Source organism: Tachysurus vachellii, chromosome 9 (genome assembly GCF_030014155.1).
Source record: "Tachysurus vachellii isolate PV-2020 chromosome 9, HZAU_Pvac_v1, whole genome shotgun sequence".
NCBI classification, from domain to species: domain Eukaryota; kingdom Metazoa; phylum Chordata; class Actinopteri; order Siluriformes; family Bagridae; genus Tachysurus; species Tachysurus vachellii.
The window spans coordinates 12,026,710-12,046,986 of record NC_083468.1 but is presented as its reverse complement, the minus strand read 5'-3'; the positions used below and the strand labels follow the sequence as shown (position 1 = coordinate 12,046,986).

Genomic DNA, 20,277 nt, shown 5'->3' with positions numbered 1-20,277 from the left:
TAAAACCAGGTCTGTAGGTCAAAGAATTTTGTAAGTCATATTAAAAATGGTTAGTTCTCAGACAGAAACAATTACCATTATTGCATTTCACTTAATTTTGTTGCCAATTGATTGACCGTGTAGTATTTCAAGAAGTGACACCTATAGAGCATTCTTTGTATGTGCCTTACAGTCTGACAAACATTGGGTGCTCCCCTGTCTAAACAGAGGCTGGGCCACAGAGTAGTGAATATTATTTCCCTGTTTAATAGACATGCCTTTCTACAAGGAGCTGTTCCACTTTGTGGTCATTAACTTGTACCTTATCAAGGCTCTACAGGGTAAATATTTCCCTTCCCAAATGGTTTGAATGTGGCTTTCCTTTCCATTCTGTCATAGGGTTGGTTATCTGATTTGTTGGTATGCCAGGGTCATCACTAGACCAAAATGATTCAGGATGGTTTTAGTATTCATTGCAAAGCCCCATTATACATTGGTTAATGATCTTATTGAAATGTCTGTAGCATGCAATAAGGTATTCAGTTGATTACATTTTTTACCAATTCAGGGGTCTCATTTATCAACCATCTGTATTTAGTTTTATCCATAAACCATAAATATACACATATCGATCAACAAATATGATCAAATGTAAGAGGATGCCTGCATATTTGCTTTTACTCCTAAACATGTGTGTGCCAAAATCCCTAGTAATAAATGGTGACAAATTGATTATAAAAGACAAAATTTGAAAGCATTTTAATCTTTAGATGCATGTCTAGAGTGCTGCTCAGTGTTTCCCCTGCTCTATGACGAAATTTATAATAGGCTTGTTGATTCATTAATAAATTTGTAAGAGTCAAAAAAGGTTTAGCTTTATATTAAAAGAAATGTGCCCAGAAATATTGCATAGTTTATCATGTATTAATAATCACAATAATTTATATTATATTTATATACAGCTTAATTGAAAATCACTATAATGCGTGTATTTTTGATTAAATATACCTTTTATAGTAATATAGTTCATATAAATATAATATAGATAATTTATATATAATTTTCCCTTTTAAGGTAAGCAACCTAATTGCATCAGAAATCCTACGCTGTGAAGATATGAACACACGGGTGGCTGTGATAGAGAAGTGGGTAGCAGTGGCTGACATCTGCCGTTGTCTCCATAACTATAATGCTGTCCTGGAGATAACTTCATCCCTCAACCGCAGCGCCATTTTTCGTCTCAAAAAGACCTGGATCAAAATTTCCAAACAGGTAGGGTAAAACATTCTGCTTATTATGAATAATTTTGCTTTAATCATGACTCAGCACAGAGCATCTAAATTCAGTAACACCCATTCAAAAAAGTACAGAAAGAAAATTCTTCTTCTTCATCATCATCATCATCATCATTATCATAATAACGATAATAATAATAAACAAATCAGCAAATTTAATCTTTATCCACCATTATCTTTAACATTACTTAAAATTGTTAGATTGAATATTTGTTGTTGAAGGCCTATTTAATATTTAAACATAGTCAAAATATTTAGCCCTGGTCTAAACGATTGTTTTTGACCACTTTTAGTAAACCAGAAAACTGTTCGCTTACTTTGACAGAAAGTGAGGTCATCCTATCAGAGCATCTTTAATTGCACTCATTGTGAAATTACATCTTTACAACTACAGAGTTGTAGTTGAAACTCAGTTTAAGTTGAAAACAAATAGAAACTATTAATGAGGCCCTGAGAGAGGCTATGGATCACTATACCTATGTGTAACTCAAACCACACTTACCTTTGAGACCCGAGGGTGAAAGACATTTATGTATCTTAAGAGGAGGCTTCCAAGCTGCCTGATCACCCAGTTGCCTGATCTTAAAGAATTGTTTATATTTAGGTCTCTGGCGTAGGCTTAGGAGTGGTTAATTCTGGCCTCAATTGCCACATTTATCATCAAGCAAGGTGGATTTCGTTTTTTTGGCAGGTTCAAAGTACACAGTTGCAAAGAATAGTAAACCTTAGTTATTTTTCTTCTAATGGATTTCCTCAGGTCAAGATCTGTAACCTATTCCTATAATCTCAAACCCTCGATTTGTGAATCCATTCAGCTGGGCTCTAGAGAATGGCATCATAGAAGCTTTATTCGTAGAGCCCAACCAGGGAGGCAGATTCCCCTTCCACACCATGGGACCATGCATTTTCCAGACACCCAGGAGTGACCAAGTCAAGGAGTTTCTTAGGTTTTGGCACTTACATATACACTGGTAGACATGCTTTAAAATAACTTACCTCAAGCAATCCATCTGAGTGGGCAGACCACATTTTGTGGGAAATATTTTACCAAGAATGTCCTTGGCATCCATTATTCTACTTTCAGGATAGTGCTGGTAATGTAGGCTGCTGTCAACCATGCTTTTTTTTTTTTTTTTTTTTTTTTTTACACTTTTTACCACTCTAAACACTTTCTTTCCATCACAGACACAATCAGTTATGACAGAGACATTCTTATTTCTATTGGTATACAATCCACAGTGCTAAAAGCATTATGAATGCAGAATTATGAATGTGTCTTTTCCTCAGTACTACAGTCTCTAGCCCTTACAGCATAGCTGGCATCACTACTGTCTTGTACACCTATTTTCCACACTCGCCATCGCACTGGAGTGCACTGACTGGAACATATTCAGGGAGGCTGCAACCAACGGCGACTCCATCAACTGGAGGAGTACACGGCATCAGTGACCAGCTACATCGGCAAGTGCATTGATGGTGTTACCGTCTCAAAGACCATCACCACATGCTCAAACCAGAAGCCGTGGATGACTGGTAACGTACATGCACTGCTGAAGACTAGAGACCTAGCCTCAGAACAGGGGACAGGGCAGCCCTAAGAACAGCCAAACTGTCTCAAGCCATTAGAGAGGCAAAGCACGCACAAGACCAGACAATCTACAGCCACTTCCAGGACAGCGGAGATGAATGCGCAGAACAGCTAGTGGATGTCACTGACATGTTCAACATTTCCCTGAGCAGCGCCGTCGTTCCTACATGCCTCAACACAACCACCATTGTCCCCATCCCAAAGAAATCTACAGTGTCCTGCCTCAATGACTATCATCCCGTCGCACTCACACACATTGTTATGAAATGCTTCGAGAAGCTCGTCATGAGGCACATCAAGACCCCACACTCACTGGACCCCCTACAGTTTGCGTATCATCCAAATAGCTCCACGGGCAATGCCATTGCCACGGCCCTTCATTTAGCCCTTACTCACCTGGACGATAAAGACACTTAAGTACCAATGCTGTTCATAGACTTTAGTTCAGCATTCAACACAATCATCCCTCAGCACCTAATTGGGAAGCTGAGCCTGATGGGACTGAACACCTTCCTGTGCAACTGGACCCTGGACTTCCTGACTGGGAGACCTCAGTCAGTCCGGATCGGGAACAGCATTTCCAGCACCACCACACAGAACACTGGAGCCCCTCAGGGCTGCGTGCTCAGTCCACTGCTGTTCACCTTACTGACTCACGACTGTGCAGCAATGCACAGATCGAACCATATTATCAAGTTCTCCGATGACACGATTGTGGTGGGTCTCATCAGCAAGAACAACGAGTCAGCATACAGAGAGGAGGTGCAACAGCTAACTACCTGGTGTATAGCCAACAACCTGTGAATGTTGATAAAACTAAAGAGATGGTTGTTGACTTCAGAGGAGCACAGAGCGACCACTGTCCAATGAACATCGACGGATCTTGGTGTTCATCTAGCGAGAAAAAACTTCACCTGGTCACTCAACACCAGTGTTGTGTTAGTTACTAAGAAATAATAACTAGTTACAGTTACTAGTTACTTCATTCAAAAAGTAACTCAATTACTTTGTTTATTACTTACACCAAAAAGTAACGCATTACTGTTAAAAGTATCTTTTTAGTTACTTTTTTAAAGAAATAATGAGCATATTTCCACTGAGAAACTTGTCTTGCTCTCGCCTTGACTCGCCATTACTGCCGCACATACTTGAATAAACAGAAACACGCCCACAGTGCGTCTTCGTGTTTACAGTGGTTGGCATCCACCAATCCTACAATGCGTCACTGCAGTAAACAGGTTAGGCTGTAGGCTACACTTCAGCCAAAATGAATTAATTTAAAAAAGTAACGGACAACCGCACCATACAGTATGTATTTGCACCACACAAAGTATTTGTACTCCATTACATTACAACACTGCATACATCCATATACATCCATCAACCTGTTTACATGCTGTTTTTGCACACGTTTTTGCTCTTTGCACATACTCACTCACATTTCAGTCATTTTCTGTTTTGCACAATTCTTTACATTGTCTCATGGACCTGCTGCTATAACACTGTGTTCATTCTAATATTACTGCACGTAATATTGTTGAACATACAGTATTTACATTGGTCGGTGCTGTTTCTGTTTATTGCCTTATGTGTATTGCCTTGTAATTCTTTATCTGCACTGTCTTTTGTCCTGCACTGTCTTGCCTGTCTTGTTTGTCTTGTCCTGCACTGTTTGCACCAGGTTGCACAGTTGCACTTTATGTGGCTAGTCCTACTTACTAAGTCCTTATCCCTGTCTTTGTTTTATGTAGCACCATGGCCCTGGAGAAATGTTGTCTCATTTCACTGTGTACTGCAATAGCTATATATGGTTGAAATGCCAATAAAAGCTTCTTGACTTGACTCGACTTGACTTGACTTGAGCTTCTGTCTGAATTCCTCACAACATTCTTCCTTTTTCAACTTCCTCCACTTGGTCTTATTTTCTATCTTTCCTGTCCTCTTATTCCTGATATACCAGAGACATTGTGCATTATCCTACCAGCAACCTGCAGTCATTAATCTCTGTCAGATTGCCACGTCTACATATAATGTAGTCTACATGCGTAGTCTGTGTTCTTCTCTCTTATGGAAATAAGTGTTAACTACAGCCATTTGCATTCTTTTAGCCAGTCTATCACTACTGTATATATCCTTCTAGGTTTCTTTCCTTAACACCAAACCTGGCCAAGCCTCCTCATCTCTGTTCCCTTCACCAACATGCCTGTTTAAGTCTGCTCCAATCACTACTCTGTCCCATTTGGGAATACTCTCTATCAGCTCATCTAACTCACTCCAGGATCTCTCCTTCTCTTTCAGCCTACTTATAGAGCATAAAGACTGATGACATTCAACATCACCCCTTCAATTTCAAACTTCAAACTGATTACTCTGTCTGACACTCTTTTCACCTATAAAACATCCCTCACAAACTCATCCTTCAGGATCACTCCTACCCTATTTCTCTACTTATCCACACCATAATAAGAGTTTGTATCCCTCTCCACTATTACATACTCCCCTTCCACCTTCTCTCCTGCACAGAATTTATTTCTACCTTCCTTCTCTTCATTATGTCCGCCAGCTTTCTACATTTCCCTGTCATTGTACCAATCAATATTGAGTCCCTATTCCCAGACCTATACTGCCTTTCCTCTTCTTTCTCTGTCTATGAACCTTTCTCCCTCCTCTTCTTCCTTGACCAAAATAGTCCAAATTTCACCAGCACCCTGTCAATCAACAATGCTGGTTGCAGTTGTTGTTAACCCGGGCCTGACCGATCCAGTATGAAATTTCCTCTGATGTTTTTCATGTTTAAATTTGGTACATTTTACTCCAGATGCCCTTCCTGATTCTACCCTCTATATTTATCTGGGCTTGAGACTGGCACAGAAGTCACTGGCTTGCAACCCCTGTGGCTAGAGTAGTGGAAAATTCCACCTTTTGTATAGGTCAGCCTAGAGGATTAGCCATGGGTTCCAGCATGCCATTGCTGGGACCTGGAGTTCATCAGAGAATTCTTGCATAATATTGCCAGAGCAGCAGCAGTGCAGTGTGAGATATGTCATTACAGAGAATGCTTGATTAACCTGGACTTCCTGCATCTTTCTGGCAGGATATTTAAGGCCAGACAGGCTGTTGCTTCATTGTCGAATGTTGACCGCATATACAGAGCATATACAGGGCTTTGTTTGAGGTAAACGGAAAGAAGATGTAACAATTCAAATTGATTTGTGTCTAATCTTCTAATATTCATTTAAAATTGAAAAGTTACTTGTTAAACTGCACAATTTTTTTTTATCTAACGGTTCTCTACATATATAATGTCTTTTTGATTTTGATTTACTCCACAGACCAAAACAGTTATTGACAAGCTGCAGAAGTTGGTCTCATCAGAAGGAAGGTTCAAGAACCTAAGAGAAGCTTTAAAAAAGTAAACTTGATATGGCTTAATACTTTTATATTTTGTGACATGCAATTATATATATTTCAGCCAAATATGTCCGTTCTTTACATTATCTAATAAAATGCTAATGCCCCTGCTAGTTGTGATCCTCCATGCGTGCCGTACTTGGGGATGTACCTCACGGACCTGGCATTCATTGAGGAAGGTACACCAAACTACACAGAAGACAACCTGGTTAACTTTTCCAAGATGAGAATGGTAAACAAAAGGTGTTTTATTAAGCCATCGTTTATGTGATTTCAAGAAAACAAATCTAATATTCTAGAATGAGAAAATATAACTAATAAAGTGACTTCAATGTTTAACAAACTCCAACTCCTATTTATTAGCATAATTGTTTCATTCTAAGATATCTGGAGAAGGTCTCTGTACTTTAGAAGACCTTATGCCTGTTTACAATACCAATTTTAAACTTCTCCAACCCTTTCAACACTATCAAGGCATAATTAACATGACATAAACTGAGTGTAAACAAGTGGTGTTTTTGTTGAGGCATCTGTTATATGATTTCAAGAAAACAGTTTTTGGTGTGTTTAAAAGCAAATCAACATGACAAACTGTGTTTTCTGCTTTTGTTGACACTTATTACTATGGTTTAAACTGTTTTAACCTGTCAGTAGTCCATTTTTTATTACTAGGTTTTGTTTACAATGTTTACATTTGTTTTGAGAAGAAATGCATCATTACGTTTCACTTGGTTGTCCACAAACTCTAAAAATGTACATAAAATATAAAATTGCACATTTTTGTTTTTAGGCCAAACACTTATTTGTGTCCTGTTCTAGATCTCTCATATCATCAGAGAAATACGGCAGTTTCAGCAAACCGCATACAAGATTGAACATCAGCCAAAGGTATGTAAAACCATGTATACATATAAAAACCAGTCATACAGCATGCAGTCTTACAGTCTGTAGTTTTAGACTTACTTTTGTTCAAGTTACTTTTGTTCAACAAGTAAATATTCACCAGGGTTTGCAGGTCTTACCAGTAATTCCAGTATAACTGCACCTAAAAACAAACAAAAAAAAATACATAAAAGTCGACCAAAAGTTTTGTTAATTGGAAAAAGACATATTTTTCAGCCTTTGCATAACAAAAAAGTAGTGTATTTCACAAATATTTCTTGGTGCTTTGATTACAATTCTCTTATACTAAATATGGTGCCTCATGGCAAAGAACTCTCTGGTGATTTGAGAATTTGAATTGTTGCTTTCCACAAAAATGGCCTAGGCTCTAAGAAGATCGGTAACACCCTGAAATTAAGTTAGCATACAGTGGCCAGGGCCATTCAGATGTTTTACAAGACTGGTTACACTCTGAACAGGCCTCGCAAAGGTCGATCGAAAAAGTTGAGTCCTTTTGCTGTTCGTTAGGTGCAGAAACTGGCTTCAAAAAACAGAAGCATGAGTGCTGCCAGCATTGTTTTAGAGGCTGCAGAAGGTCAACTTGTCAATGCTCAGACCATATGCTGCAGGCTGCAACAAGTTGGTTTGCATGGCCATCGTCCCAGAAGGAAGCCTCTTCTGAAGCTGGCTCAGAAGAAAGCCGCATCTGTTTGCTAAAGACAATCTGTTTGCTAAAGACAACCTGCCTATGAGCATAAATACTGACCAAAGTATAATTCATCATCTAAGGAACTTAAAAGTTTTTGCATAAAAGTGTGAGATAAAATAACAGTGTCCAGTTAAGTAAAAAAAAGACATTTCTAAAGAGTTAATTTTCTAATGAATGCAAAGGGTACCACAAAGTATTCTGTAACCAGGATTGTAATTTTTTTTTTCAATTCTTGAATTTCTGTCAGTTGCCTTATGGCATGATTAAGCTGTAAATGTAAAAAGAGGCAAACTAAGTAAAAATTGTGCATTGCGTTTCATTTGCCTGTTAGTGTATTTTAATCTATTTAAAGACACTCTAATACCGCAACTGATTGTCTCACACATTAACACATTATCAATGCAGCAGCATTATTCAATGTTGTTTGAAAGTTTCTTAACACTTCCTATATCCATATTTTTAGACACCTACTGTACTTTCAGAAGACCTGAAAGCAGGGAACAAAAACAGAAATATTCTCAGAAATTTTTATTCTGGAAATTTTTCAATTTTAAATGTCTCTGTCGGGCAAAAGTATGTGAACCTCTAGGATTAAAATTTAATTTTTAATCTTAATCCAAAAGAAATTTTGTGGAAGGCCCTGAAGCAAGTTACTGGAAATTTTACTTGCAGTTATTGCTGCACAAGGGGTCACAACAGATACTGAAACAAAGGTTCACATAATTTTGGCAGTCACAGATATGTAATGCTGGAATAAATAAATAAATAAATAAATAAATAAGTATAATCATATAAGCATATATCATCTGATAATAATAATATCATATAATCATATAATCAAATAAGATCATTTGTTTGATTGGTTTCACTTGGTCTACATTTTGGACATTTTGGACTACATGTTTTGGTCTCATATTTATGCAGAAATATAAAAATTTCAATAGGGTTTACAAACTTTCAAGTGACACTTTGTCTTTTTGGAAAAATTATTTTCAGTTCCTGTTCATGACTCAACATAAATTTGTTGTAATTTGTTTTTGCCCCCTTCAGAATCTTAAGCTTTAAAAAGGTAACAAGAAATAAATATAAACTGAAACTGTCTATTTGTTTTTCCTTGTTTTCTAGGCAGCACAGTATTTGCTTGACAGTAGCAATGTGTTGGATGAAGAAAGCATGTACGAAGCCTCACTCAAAATTGAGCCCAAAGTGCCCAACTGAGAACTAGGCTTCTGTGAAACTCAAACAGTTGTATAGCCTATAATGTATTCATACACAGTATGTCAAGTTATATATTATATGTTATTGTGCCTGTATCTGTAACATTTTATTTCTAGAAGTTATTAAAGCACTTAACCATTCTATTATAGAGTTGCAGATATTATAATGTAATTTTCCACTTCCCAGTACCAAAAAGAAAAAAATGTGTATGCATATCTCAAATATTTATTTGAGATAAATGTCTATTTAAATTTTATTTGTGTTTTTATTAATAATTCAGGTTACACGTAAATTTTGATCCTCCCTTTATTGCAAGTAATTATCTGATGTAATTCTCTAATGTGAAGTAGACATGTATTTTTACTGAACATGAAATTTTATAGCTATATAATGTAACATTGAAAAATAAGTGCATTGGGCATTTTTACATAAGTGATATTCCAAGGTGGAAATTAACTAATGTCATATTTAACAATCACTATACACAATATACACATATAGGTATGTGATTTTTAAATATGAACTACCTGCAACAATTACATTTTATGGTATATGGAACATTTAGGTGTTATTTTGTGATAAACAAATCAAAGGTATAGTTTGAAAACAAAGTTTATCCTGTTGTGTACAGAATGTCATTATAATCTTCACCAATCTAGTGGAATAGCTCTTTTGATGAGACTATAGGGCTCAATTTTCATGCCAATATGAGCATGATTTGCTGGTTAATTCTATTATATTGCCATTTTATAAAATGTATAAAAATGTAAAAAAGTGAAATTGTTATTCGCTGTTGGAGCTGGTTTGAAACAGTATATCTAAAACTCATGTACAGGACTAATTGTCCTGCAATATGTAACAATTGTTATACAGATGTAGCAAAGTTCACTTTTTTCCATTAGCCTTTAGTTTCACTGAAAAAAATATAAAATAAGAATTTGTCGATTTTAATGTTTTGGAATGTGATTAATAAAAATTATTAAACGTTGTTCATATACCCAGAATATATATATATATATTCAGAAACCACTCTGAAGTAAATTACAGTAAGTGAGATACAAGTGTCCTGATGGTCTAACACCACGGTTTTTGAGGCTTTGGAACCTGGTGTCTGGATGAGTCATAAGTAGAATTGTCTCTACTAAGTATATGGTTATGTTTTCCTTCTGGTTTACCACTATATGTCAAACTTGCATAGAATGTAGCATCATCTACATTTTTTACACAATATTTTGTGATACCATTATACCATTATTTTGCATAGCAGGAAGCATTGCCACCTAACAGCTCAAGAGTTTTCTCCTAGCATTTGCTGTCTGGTTTTATCAGACTTCCCAAAATATCCATGCTAGTGGACTGGATAAATTACACGTACAATAATTTGGTGTATCGCTCAGGCGTTGGAGATGGTTTTCAAGTCCCTAAATCTGGTTGCCCCTTCCTGGAGGTTCAGACCTGGATATATTTGAAGCCAAATATTCTTCATCAAAACAAAAATGGATAAGGAAAACAGATGCATATATAAGTGATAATAAAAGTGGTTATCATATTGGTTATGCTTACTCTCCATAAAGTTCTAGAAACATATGGAAATTGTATTATTAAAGCATTAAACAATTAATTATATAAAAAGATTATTTAAATGTGAATAAATGATTAAGGTTGATTGTGGTTAAATATAAGATATAATAATGGAGACTAGTAAAATGTTCAGTCACCTCACTAATCATAAATGTTAACCATTGTCTGTCAATGTCAGCCTTTCATTTTCATCAATAATGTCTGTGTTTACTCTGTTGTGTCAAATATTCTACTTCCATTCTGAATTATGGGTTCCATCGTTTAACTTTTTCCACTATAAAGAGTGTATATGATATGCACAACAGATTTGTCTTTTTATTTTCATAGTCCACTGAAATTGTCATAGTGTTGCACCATTCTCCATCCAGGACCTAACAATCATTCCGAGGACAAAAGGTCTGAGAATACCCTAAGGCATGTGCCTAACAAATACCATTTTTGAGTTTTTTAACTGCATATTTCCTTGGAATCTCTTTCCCTTCAGCACTTCATTAAATGGTTGATTCACATTTTAGGAGTCTATCCATGTTTTACTGAAATTGAAAACAATTCTTAGAGTGTGGTTAGTCACCAACATTTGATTGACAATCTTTGTTAGATTTCCTGGCCCAGATATATCAATTCCTTCTGACAAAGCTGTGTCTTTGACAGACTAGCTTTGTGGCCTTTTTTTTACCAGGAAGTCCAAGACTGTCAACAAACATTTATCATTTTTTATTCTTTTAACCTACTGTCAGGGCAATTTACAATGACTAATGACATTTCTGTTGCTTTCCTGTGGTGGTAGCAGAATGCATGTGGTAAATTGTGTGATTTTTTTTCTGTAGAGACTGGGGTCATCTAGTCTAAGTGTATTGTTCTCCAGCCACAGTTCATGCCAGACAACCTTTTCAGGCATTAGCACAGAAAAAGAAAAAAAATATTTACTTTTGCTAAATCTGATCAGATAAATCTGTGGTGTTGCTCAGCTGATTTTGGACCAAATGAAAATTGTATTCACATGGTGTTGTTGAACGTCAGCTGAGGATGGAGAGGAGGTGTGTTGAACCAGTAGGTAACATATGATGACTTTCACCTGTGTGTAAACAAGGCAAAGTTACTTACCTTTTAGTGTAAAATAAAAGGAGTGCCATGAACTAGAGAGTGAGTGATGACATTGAGAGTGGTGATAGCCCCATAATATTGGGATTTTATTTATTTTTTTTTTTGTTGCATTAAGTTTTAAACAGCATGCTTAAAGGTGCTAGTGGGAGACTGAAGCTCTGTAAAAGGCTGGCTATTTACAGAGTCCTTTCCAATCACCTTTACGCACAGTGGGTTATATGACATTGTTATTGTCACACTTTCTTGAAGATAGATGTCAATTCATCCTGCCAAAACTACTCTTTGATGTGAATTGAATTACAACTTGACCTTCTTGTTCTTCTTCTATATTCAACTTTTCCTGTTAGGGGTCGCCACTGCAAATCATCTGTTACCACCTAATACTATCCTCGGCATCCTCTACTCTCGCACCAATTAACTTCATTTTCTCTTTCAACACATATATAGAGTAGTGTGAAAAAGTGTTGGCCCCCTTTATGGTTTAGAGACTGTAGCACTGAGGGTACAAAGCACAAAGACTTGAGTCAGAGATGGAGGTAGCAGAAATGAGGATGTTGAGGTTCTCTTTAGGAGTGATGAGGATATGAATGATTGAATGAATGATTATTATTATTATTATTATTATTATTATTATTATTATTATTATTATTATTATTATATTGTATTAATAATTCATATTGGTATAAGGATGTTTGAGATGGAGCTGCCAGGTAAGAGGTCAAGATGAAGGCCAAAGAAGATATATATTCAGTATATAGCTGGCAGCTCAACATCCACATCTCTGCTACCCCTATCTCTGTCTCATGTATTTTCCTCAGTGCTACAGTCTCTAAACCATACATCATAGCTTTTTCACTACTTTCTTGTACACCTTTCCTTTGTTTCTTGCTGACACTCTTGTCACACCACACTGACACTTTTCTTCAACCACTCCAACCTAGCTGCACTCGCCTCTTTACCTCTTTTCCACACTCCCTTCGCACTGGACAGTTAAACCCAAATACTTAAACTCCTGCACTTTCTTGACCTCAGTCCCCTGTAACTTCACTGTTCTACTTCCTCCCCTCTTGTTCAAACATATGAATTCTGTTTTACTGTGACTGACTTTCATTCCATTTCTTTCCAAAGCAGACCTCCACCTGCTCTCCACTGCAGATCACAATGTCATCCGCAAGCAGCATTGCCCACTGACTTCATCTGTCAACCTGTCCATCACCATAGCAAACTAGAAGGGTCTCAAAGTGGATCCTTGATGTAGCCTAACCTCCACCTTGAACTCCTCTTTCTGACTTACAGCACATCTTATCACTGTCTTACTTCCCTCATACATATCCTGAACTACTCTGACGTTTCTTCTCTGCCACTCCTGACATCCTCCTCTCTCGGCCCCCTGTCATATGCTTTCTCTAAATCTACAAAGGTGCAGTACAGCTATTTCTGACCATCTCTTTACTTCTCCATTAACATTCTCAGAACAAAAATTGCATCAGTAGTGCTCTTTCGGGGCATTAAGCCATATTGATGCTCACAAATACTCACTTCCTTTCTAGCCTAGCTTTCACTACTTTTTCGCATAGCTTCCTTATGTGGCTTATCAATTTTATAACTCTGTTGTTGCTACAAATCTGCTCATCCCCCTTGGTAATGGCAATAGACCAGTTCTCCTCCATTACTCAGGCATCTTCTCACTCTCTAAAATCTTGTTGAACAAGATAAAAACGTCACTGCTGTCTGTCCTAGACACTGCCACACCTCCATGGGAATTTCATCTGGACCAACAGCCTTTCTACTCTTGATTTGCCTCAGAGAATTCCTCACCTCATACTTTCTAATTTTTGCTCCAGAATATTCACCTCTTCCTCCCATCTGTCCCTCTCATTTTGCTCATTCATCAGCTTCTCAAAATGTTCCTTTACTCCTTGACTGTTAGCACCTTTTCATCTCTGTCTTTAATCACCCTTATCTGTTGCACATCCTTCCCATTTCTATCTCTCTGTCTTGCTAACCTTCCCTCATGTCTAACCTGGCATACAGCTCATTGTATGCCAACTGTTTGGCTTTTGCCACGTCCCTCTTTACTCTGTGCTGTAATTCCTTGTATTCTTGTCTAGCACCATTCTAGCTGTCTCTCTGCTATAGTTTCCCAGTCATCTGGAAGCTCTTCCTGACCACCCAAAGCTTATCTCAGCTTCTGTCTGAATTCCTCACAACATTCTTCCTTTTTCAACTTGCACCACTTGGTCTTCTTTTCTATCTTTCCTGTCCTCTTATTCCTAATGACCAGAGACCATCACAATCTGATGCTGTCTGGCTACACTCTTTCTTAGACCACTTTGCAGTCACTTATCTCTTTCAGATTGCAGAGCTGAACTCTTTCGGAAATAAGTGTTAACTACAGGCATTTCTATCTGCTTTGAAAAGTCCACCACCATTTGTCCTCCAGGGTTCCCATCACCTCCTCATCACTTCTGTTCCCCTCACCAACATGCCTGTTGAAGTCTGCTCCAATCACTACTCTCTCTCATCTGGGAATACTCTCTATCACTTCATCTAATTCACTCCAGAATTTCTCCTTCTCTTTTAACTTGCCTACTTATGAAGCATAAAGACTGAAGCACTGACATTCAACATCACCCCTTCAATTTCAAACTTCAAACTGATTACCCTGTCTGACACACCTTTCACCTCTAAAACATTCCTCTTCCACATCTCATCCTTCAGGATCACTCCTACCCCAATCCTATTCCTATCCACAACATAATAAAAAAGTTTGTATTCCCCTCCAATACTACATAATTTGCTCCCTTTCCACCTGTTCTACTGCAAACAGTGTATCTAACTTCCTTATGTCTGTCAGCTCTATATCTTTCTCTGTCATTGTACTAATGGTAAGAGTCACTATTCTTAGACCTATACACCTGCAATTCCTATTCTCTCTTTGTCTCCAAACCCTTCTCCCTCCTCTCCTTCCTCTACCAAAAGTAATCCAATTTCCACCGGCACCCTGTCAGTCAAGAGTGCTAGTGGCAATTGTTGTTAACCTGGGTCTCCACTGGTCCTGCATAGAATTCCCTTTGACGATTTGCATGTTTAAACTGATGCAACCCTCTCTAATTATCCATGCTTGGGACCAGACAGAAGTCACTGGCTTGCAAGCCCTGTGGCTAGACTGACTTACAACTTGACCAAAGTCAAGTTATTTTTTCCTGGTCACACACACACAAAATTGTTGGTACCATTAAGGGAAATAAAACTCACAATTTTTACTGAAATAACTTGAAACTGAAAAAGGTAACATAAAATATATAGTTTTAAAAATAAATAAAAAATTAAAGGAAGTTGACTAATGAAAATCTAACATTTTGGTTTAACAGAAATATTTAAAATCAAACCAATGAAACTGAGAGTGTGTGTGTGCCCTGTGATGGGTTGGCACTCCGTCCAGGGTGTATCCTGCCTTGATGCCCGATGACGCCTGAGATCAGGCTCCCCGTGACCCGAGGTAGTTCGGATAAGCGGTAGAAGATGAATGAATGAATGAATGAATGAACCAATGAAACTGGCCTGGACAAAAATGATGGCACCCCTAGAAATTATTGAAAATAATTTGACCATAGGGACATGATATACTGCAGTGTGTCATGTAATTAGCATCACAGGGGTCTTCAAACTTGTAGTCACTTTGCCACTTTGTCACTTTGCCACCACACTGAACATGGACAACAGAAAGCTAAGGAGAGTGTTGTCTCAGGAGATTATTCGGAAAATTGTAAACAAGCATGTTAAAGGTTAAGGCTATAAGACATCTTCAAGCAGCTTAATGTTCCGGTGACTAAAGCTGCACATATTATTCAGAAGTTTTAGGTCTGTAGCCAACCTCCCTGGACATGGTCACAAGAGAAACATTGATGACAAAGTAAAGAGATGGATAATACAAAAGGTAACCAAAGAGCCCAGAACAACTTCCAAAGATATTAGAGGTGAACTGCAAGGTCAAGGTACATTTCCAAGAACAAAATATTGGACTACTCTGTAGAAGTGGCCTTCTATAGAAGTGACCTTCTATGAGACCTGATCTAAATTCTATTGAATGTCTGTGGAAAGAGCTGAAACATTCAGTCTGGAGAAGGCATCCTTCAAACCGGAGACAACTGGATCAGTTTACTCATGAGGAGTGGGCCAAAATGTATGTCAACAGGTGCAGAAGTCTCACTAAGAGTTACAGAAATTGCTTAATTATAGTGATTGCCTCAAAAGGTTGTGCAACAAAATAATAAGAATACCATCATTTTTGTCCAGGCCAATTTCAGTTAGTATGTTTTTTAAATGCCTCTGTTAAACAACATTGCAAATCACTGTATGGTTTTCATTAGTCAATTTTCACAATTTTTTTATTTATTACTACTTTTGTCAGTTTCCAGTTATTTCAGTGAGTATTGTGGGGTTTTCTTTCTTTAATGGAGGGTACCAACAATTTTGTCCACGTGTGAAGGCCTTTTGCTCAGTGTTTAAATAGGTCTAGGAGGGGCCTAAGGAAATGGGCATCTATTTACCCAGGCTCTCAGTCATGGTCTTCAAACTTTCATTTTTGTTTAAATAAAGTCCTTCTGAATCCTTGTTATCCACAGCTGTAACAACAGATGGCAGGCTGAATCCCAGTGTTCGTAGATGCCTAAGTTGTCTGGGCATGTTCAAAATCCTACTTCTTTTATCATGCTCTTTTTATGTCACAACATCTTGCTTAGGATGCATTATTCCATTGACCACCTTACTATAAATACCCACCATATCCCTGTTGAGATTTGTGAGTTTGTAGTATTTGACACATCTGTTATAACACATTCAGAATGCCTTGCTTCAATGATCCATGTTTGCTATTTTTATGTTCTAATGCCTAAATAATTCTCTGAATCATGTTTCAATGTTTATTTTGTGTCTTGCATTGAATTTATTTTTCCCAAATGATGCCTGCATTTGTTAAATGATGTGTTCTCAAAGGCAGTCCATGCTGCTACTAAGTATTGCTTGTCCAGAGTTGTGAAGGCACTCAAAATCATCATATAGTGGTAGTTCACAAATAGTCAACATAGTTTATAAGATATCATCTCTAGGATATTTCATGTCTTTGCGCCATTTGTCATTGTCAGCTGGTGATGATACTTGATGGCAATTCTCTGTATCTGGTTATCTCATTTGGACTTCATCTGAATCACTAGAAATATCCCGTTCATCTAGCTCTGGCATATTGGAGAGTGGTATATTGGATAGCAGGTGCTATATGTTTCTTTCTTCATTGCTGTAACCACAGGGGTACAATCTTTAAATCAGTTTAGATTTGATATTGATAGTGATGTAAAAAATGTAATAAATGAATACAATATAAACTTGAATACAAGTATGGTTCATGCTGTATTTCACAATCACTGCTTGTAATTAAATCAGTTTTTGAACTATTTCTTTTTGTTTATTAACGATAAATGTAAATTTGTGCTTTTATCAGTGGAACTAAATGCTCATAGGTCTATTTAACTATGTCTGATAGGTCTTATAATCAAATGTATTGTGTTATTGAGTTGAACATCTGATTTCTTTGCTAAATAAGAATTAAATCCCTGTCCAATAGTTTTATCTAGGTCATTATCTTCACACCAACTCCAGCAACAAATTCACACTTTTTAATGTAAGTACAGTAATACAGTAGATTCCATATTACCAGATGTAAAGTGCAAAACAAACTAATGTTATCTGTATTCTATCAGCACTTATTTTGCTGACTATTATGTACATTTATTTGTTAGTTTAATACATTAATGTTATTTTGGAAATTCAATGGATTTGGATTAATTCTTTATTCATGTTTCACTCATGCATACATAAAAAAAGAATGAGTGCATGCTTCAATGGTGCATCTTGTCAGGTTTAAACCATAATTAAATAGAAGCTTATATGGGATGAATAGTACAAATTTAGTTGACACAGCTGAATTGTTGGTTCTTTTTATTTTTAAAAGCATTCATATAAAATGATTAAGACTGAATTTTGCCATACTTATGTTTGACAGGGGGGCGATGTAGCAAAAAACAAACAAACAAACAAAAAAAACTGGGTTGTAAGATAGTACTTCTTAACTTCTACTTGAAGTTAGAAAACTATAATTTATTCTCTGTGCTAGTAGGGTACTTGGAGTAGTTACACACAATTTTGAGCCAAAAAGAGTTTAAATGTTTTACTGTGTCAGCAGATATTTTAGGTTTTTCTGTCACTCCATCCACATCATTATGGCACATTAATTTATGAACATGTAAACAGCAACAGTGCACAGCCACAAAAAATGTATTGTGACCATCCAGAATAACATGTACTGCATGCTTGTGTTAGCATGAAAATAGAACCCTTTACATTGTTTTATGCTTTTTTTCATTCCCTTTTATCAATTGTCCACTGTAGAAAACACAATATATTTATAAACCTAAGATGAGACTGCTAATCTTCTGTTCTGTCCTTTTCACTCAAAAGCCACTTATCTGCATTTGCAAAATAAGGTACATGAAATGAAAAAAGCAAACACATTATAGGGATGCACCAGAATATTCAGCTATTGTACAGCTATCTTTTGTACTGTTCCAGTGATTGTGGAACATGGCTTTGTCACTTTGGAAAAGTGCACTGATGTTTAAAAGCATGATCAAAAAAAAGAAAGAAAAGCACAGAAATATTTTGTATATGCAGACTTGTATATTTCTTAAAGTGTACTAGTGTAAAGCACAGCTCTGTAAAGCACCATAAACCTTTACATAGTCAGTGCTAAGTAATTTCACTTGATTTGGTTGTACTCTAGTAATTAATTAAATACTCCAGATTTAAGTAATTTCAAATGATTCCCATGAGCTAGATGTAGAATACTTTAAGGTCTTTTGCATATACTGTGATCCTGACTACAATATTTTTTGGCAGGAATATAGTAATTATTATGTGCTTATTCTGTGAATATTTGTATTTCCACTATGTGCAATCGCTGAAAAATAAAAAGGCAAATTAAAGGTATGCAACACATGCAAAGACATGTTGACCAGAAGGTATATGTACATGTATGTATGTATGTATGTATGTATGTATGTATGTATTGAATTAAATTGGGGCTTGGAAGCCTTTATTATCACAACATGTACATTACAGCACAGTGGAATTCTTTCTTCACATATCCCAACTGTGGAGGTTGGGGTCAGAGTACAGGGGCAGCTATGATACAGGGAGGGTTAAGTTTAAATACATATACACATACATACATACATACACTGGCCCTGTTTAAATACATACATACTGTACATACCATACATATGTATGTATGTACAATGGTGTGAAAATATGTTTGCCCCTTCCTGATTTATATATATATATATGAAGATTTTTATTAATAAGGGAAAACAAAATCCAAACCTATGTGGCCCTGTGTGAAAAAGTATCTGCATGTTGTGTTTATTTGTGTTAACTTTGACTAATATTTAAATTTGTTTGATGATCTGAAACATTAAAGTTGACAAATGTGCAAAAAAATACAAAATCAGGAAGGGGCAAAAACTTTTTCACACCACTGTATGTATGTATGTATGTGTGTATGTATGTGTGTGTATGTATGTATGTATTTAAATTACATATCCACACAATCAGCCATATCTTTAAAATCACTGAGCTAAAGAGCAGTCAGTCCCCAAAGATGATGTGTTAGAAGCAGGAAAGATGTGCTGGTTTTCTCAGAACTCACAGGAACATGACAAAGAGCTGAAGATTTTGACCATGCCCCCAGATCTCAGTCTGATTGAGCATCAGGGAAGCATGTGGTACAAAATAGCATGGAGAAGAATATCTTGGTGCAAAACATCAAAATTTTGGGTCCATTGCCAGAAAGTACCCCAGACTTAAAGTCGGGCTCACACTGTGCGATTCTGGCAATGATTTGATCATCTGAGACAAATTTTGAAAATCCTAAAAGATTTCTAGCATCCTAGGGTAAAACCTGTAGTCTTCGAGCGCTGGTTTGACAAGGTGACAGATAAGCAGTTAATGGTTGTTGGTATCATTTTTTTTCTCTGAAGAAGTTCTGGAAGTATCAGGAGATTTCAGACACTTACCTGCGGTGTGACATTTCCTACAACCAGCGTCAAACCAAGAACCAGTAGGAGCACCGAACCAGATGTGCACTTAGCACCAGTGTTGTAATGTAACAGAGTACAAATACTTCGTTACTGTACTTAAGTAGAAATTTCACGTATCTGTACTTTACTTCGCTATTTAAATTTATGTCAACTTTCACTTTTACTCCACTACATTTCCTAGATAAAATGTATACTTTTACTCCGCTATATTTCCACTAAGCGTCTTCGTTACTCATTACTACAAAATAAAATCAGAAGAAATGTGTGCGACTACAATAAGGGAGGTTCGGTGAATCACTGCTCCTGGATTGCATTACGCACGTCCGCACGCTCTAAGGAGAAGTCAGAGCTGGAGGC

General features: G+C 36.8%; 1 protein-coding gene across 3 annotated transcripts in view; it reads left to right on the top strand.

Annotated features, from left to right (window-relative positions):
* rasgrf1 (Ras protein specific guanine nucleotide releasing factor 1) overlaps positions 1-10,070 on the top strand; it is a 148,126-nt gene extending 138,056 nt beyond the window's left edge. For all 3 annotated transcript variants that reach the window (XM_060877709.1, XM_060877708.1, XM_060877710.1), the window contains 5 exons: positions 1,054-1,251; positions 6,195-6,274; positions 6,388-6,505; positions 7,093-7,161; positions 8,990-10,070. In XM_060877709.1, coding sequence (XP_060733692.1) covers positions 1,054-1,251; positions 6,195-6,274; positions 6,388-6,505; positions 7,093-7,161; positions 8,990-9,082 — 558 coding nt within the window. In that variant the 3' untranslated portion in view covers positions 9,083-10,070. The remainder of the gene's footprint in view (positions 1-1,053; positions 1,252-6,194; positions 6,275-6,387; positions 6,506-7,092; positions 7,162-8,989) is intronic.
* Positions 10,071-20,277: the final 10,207 nt, after the last annotated feature.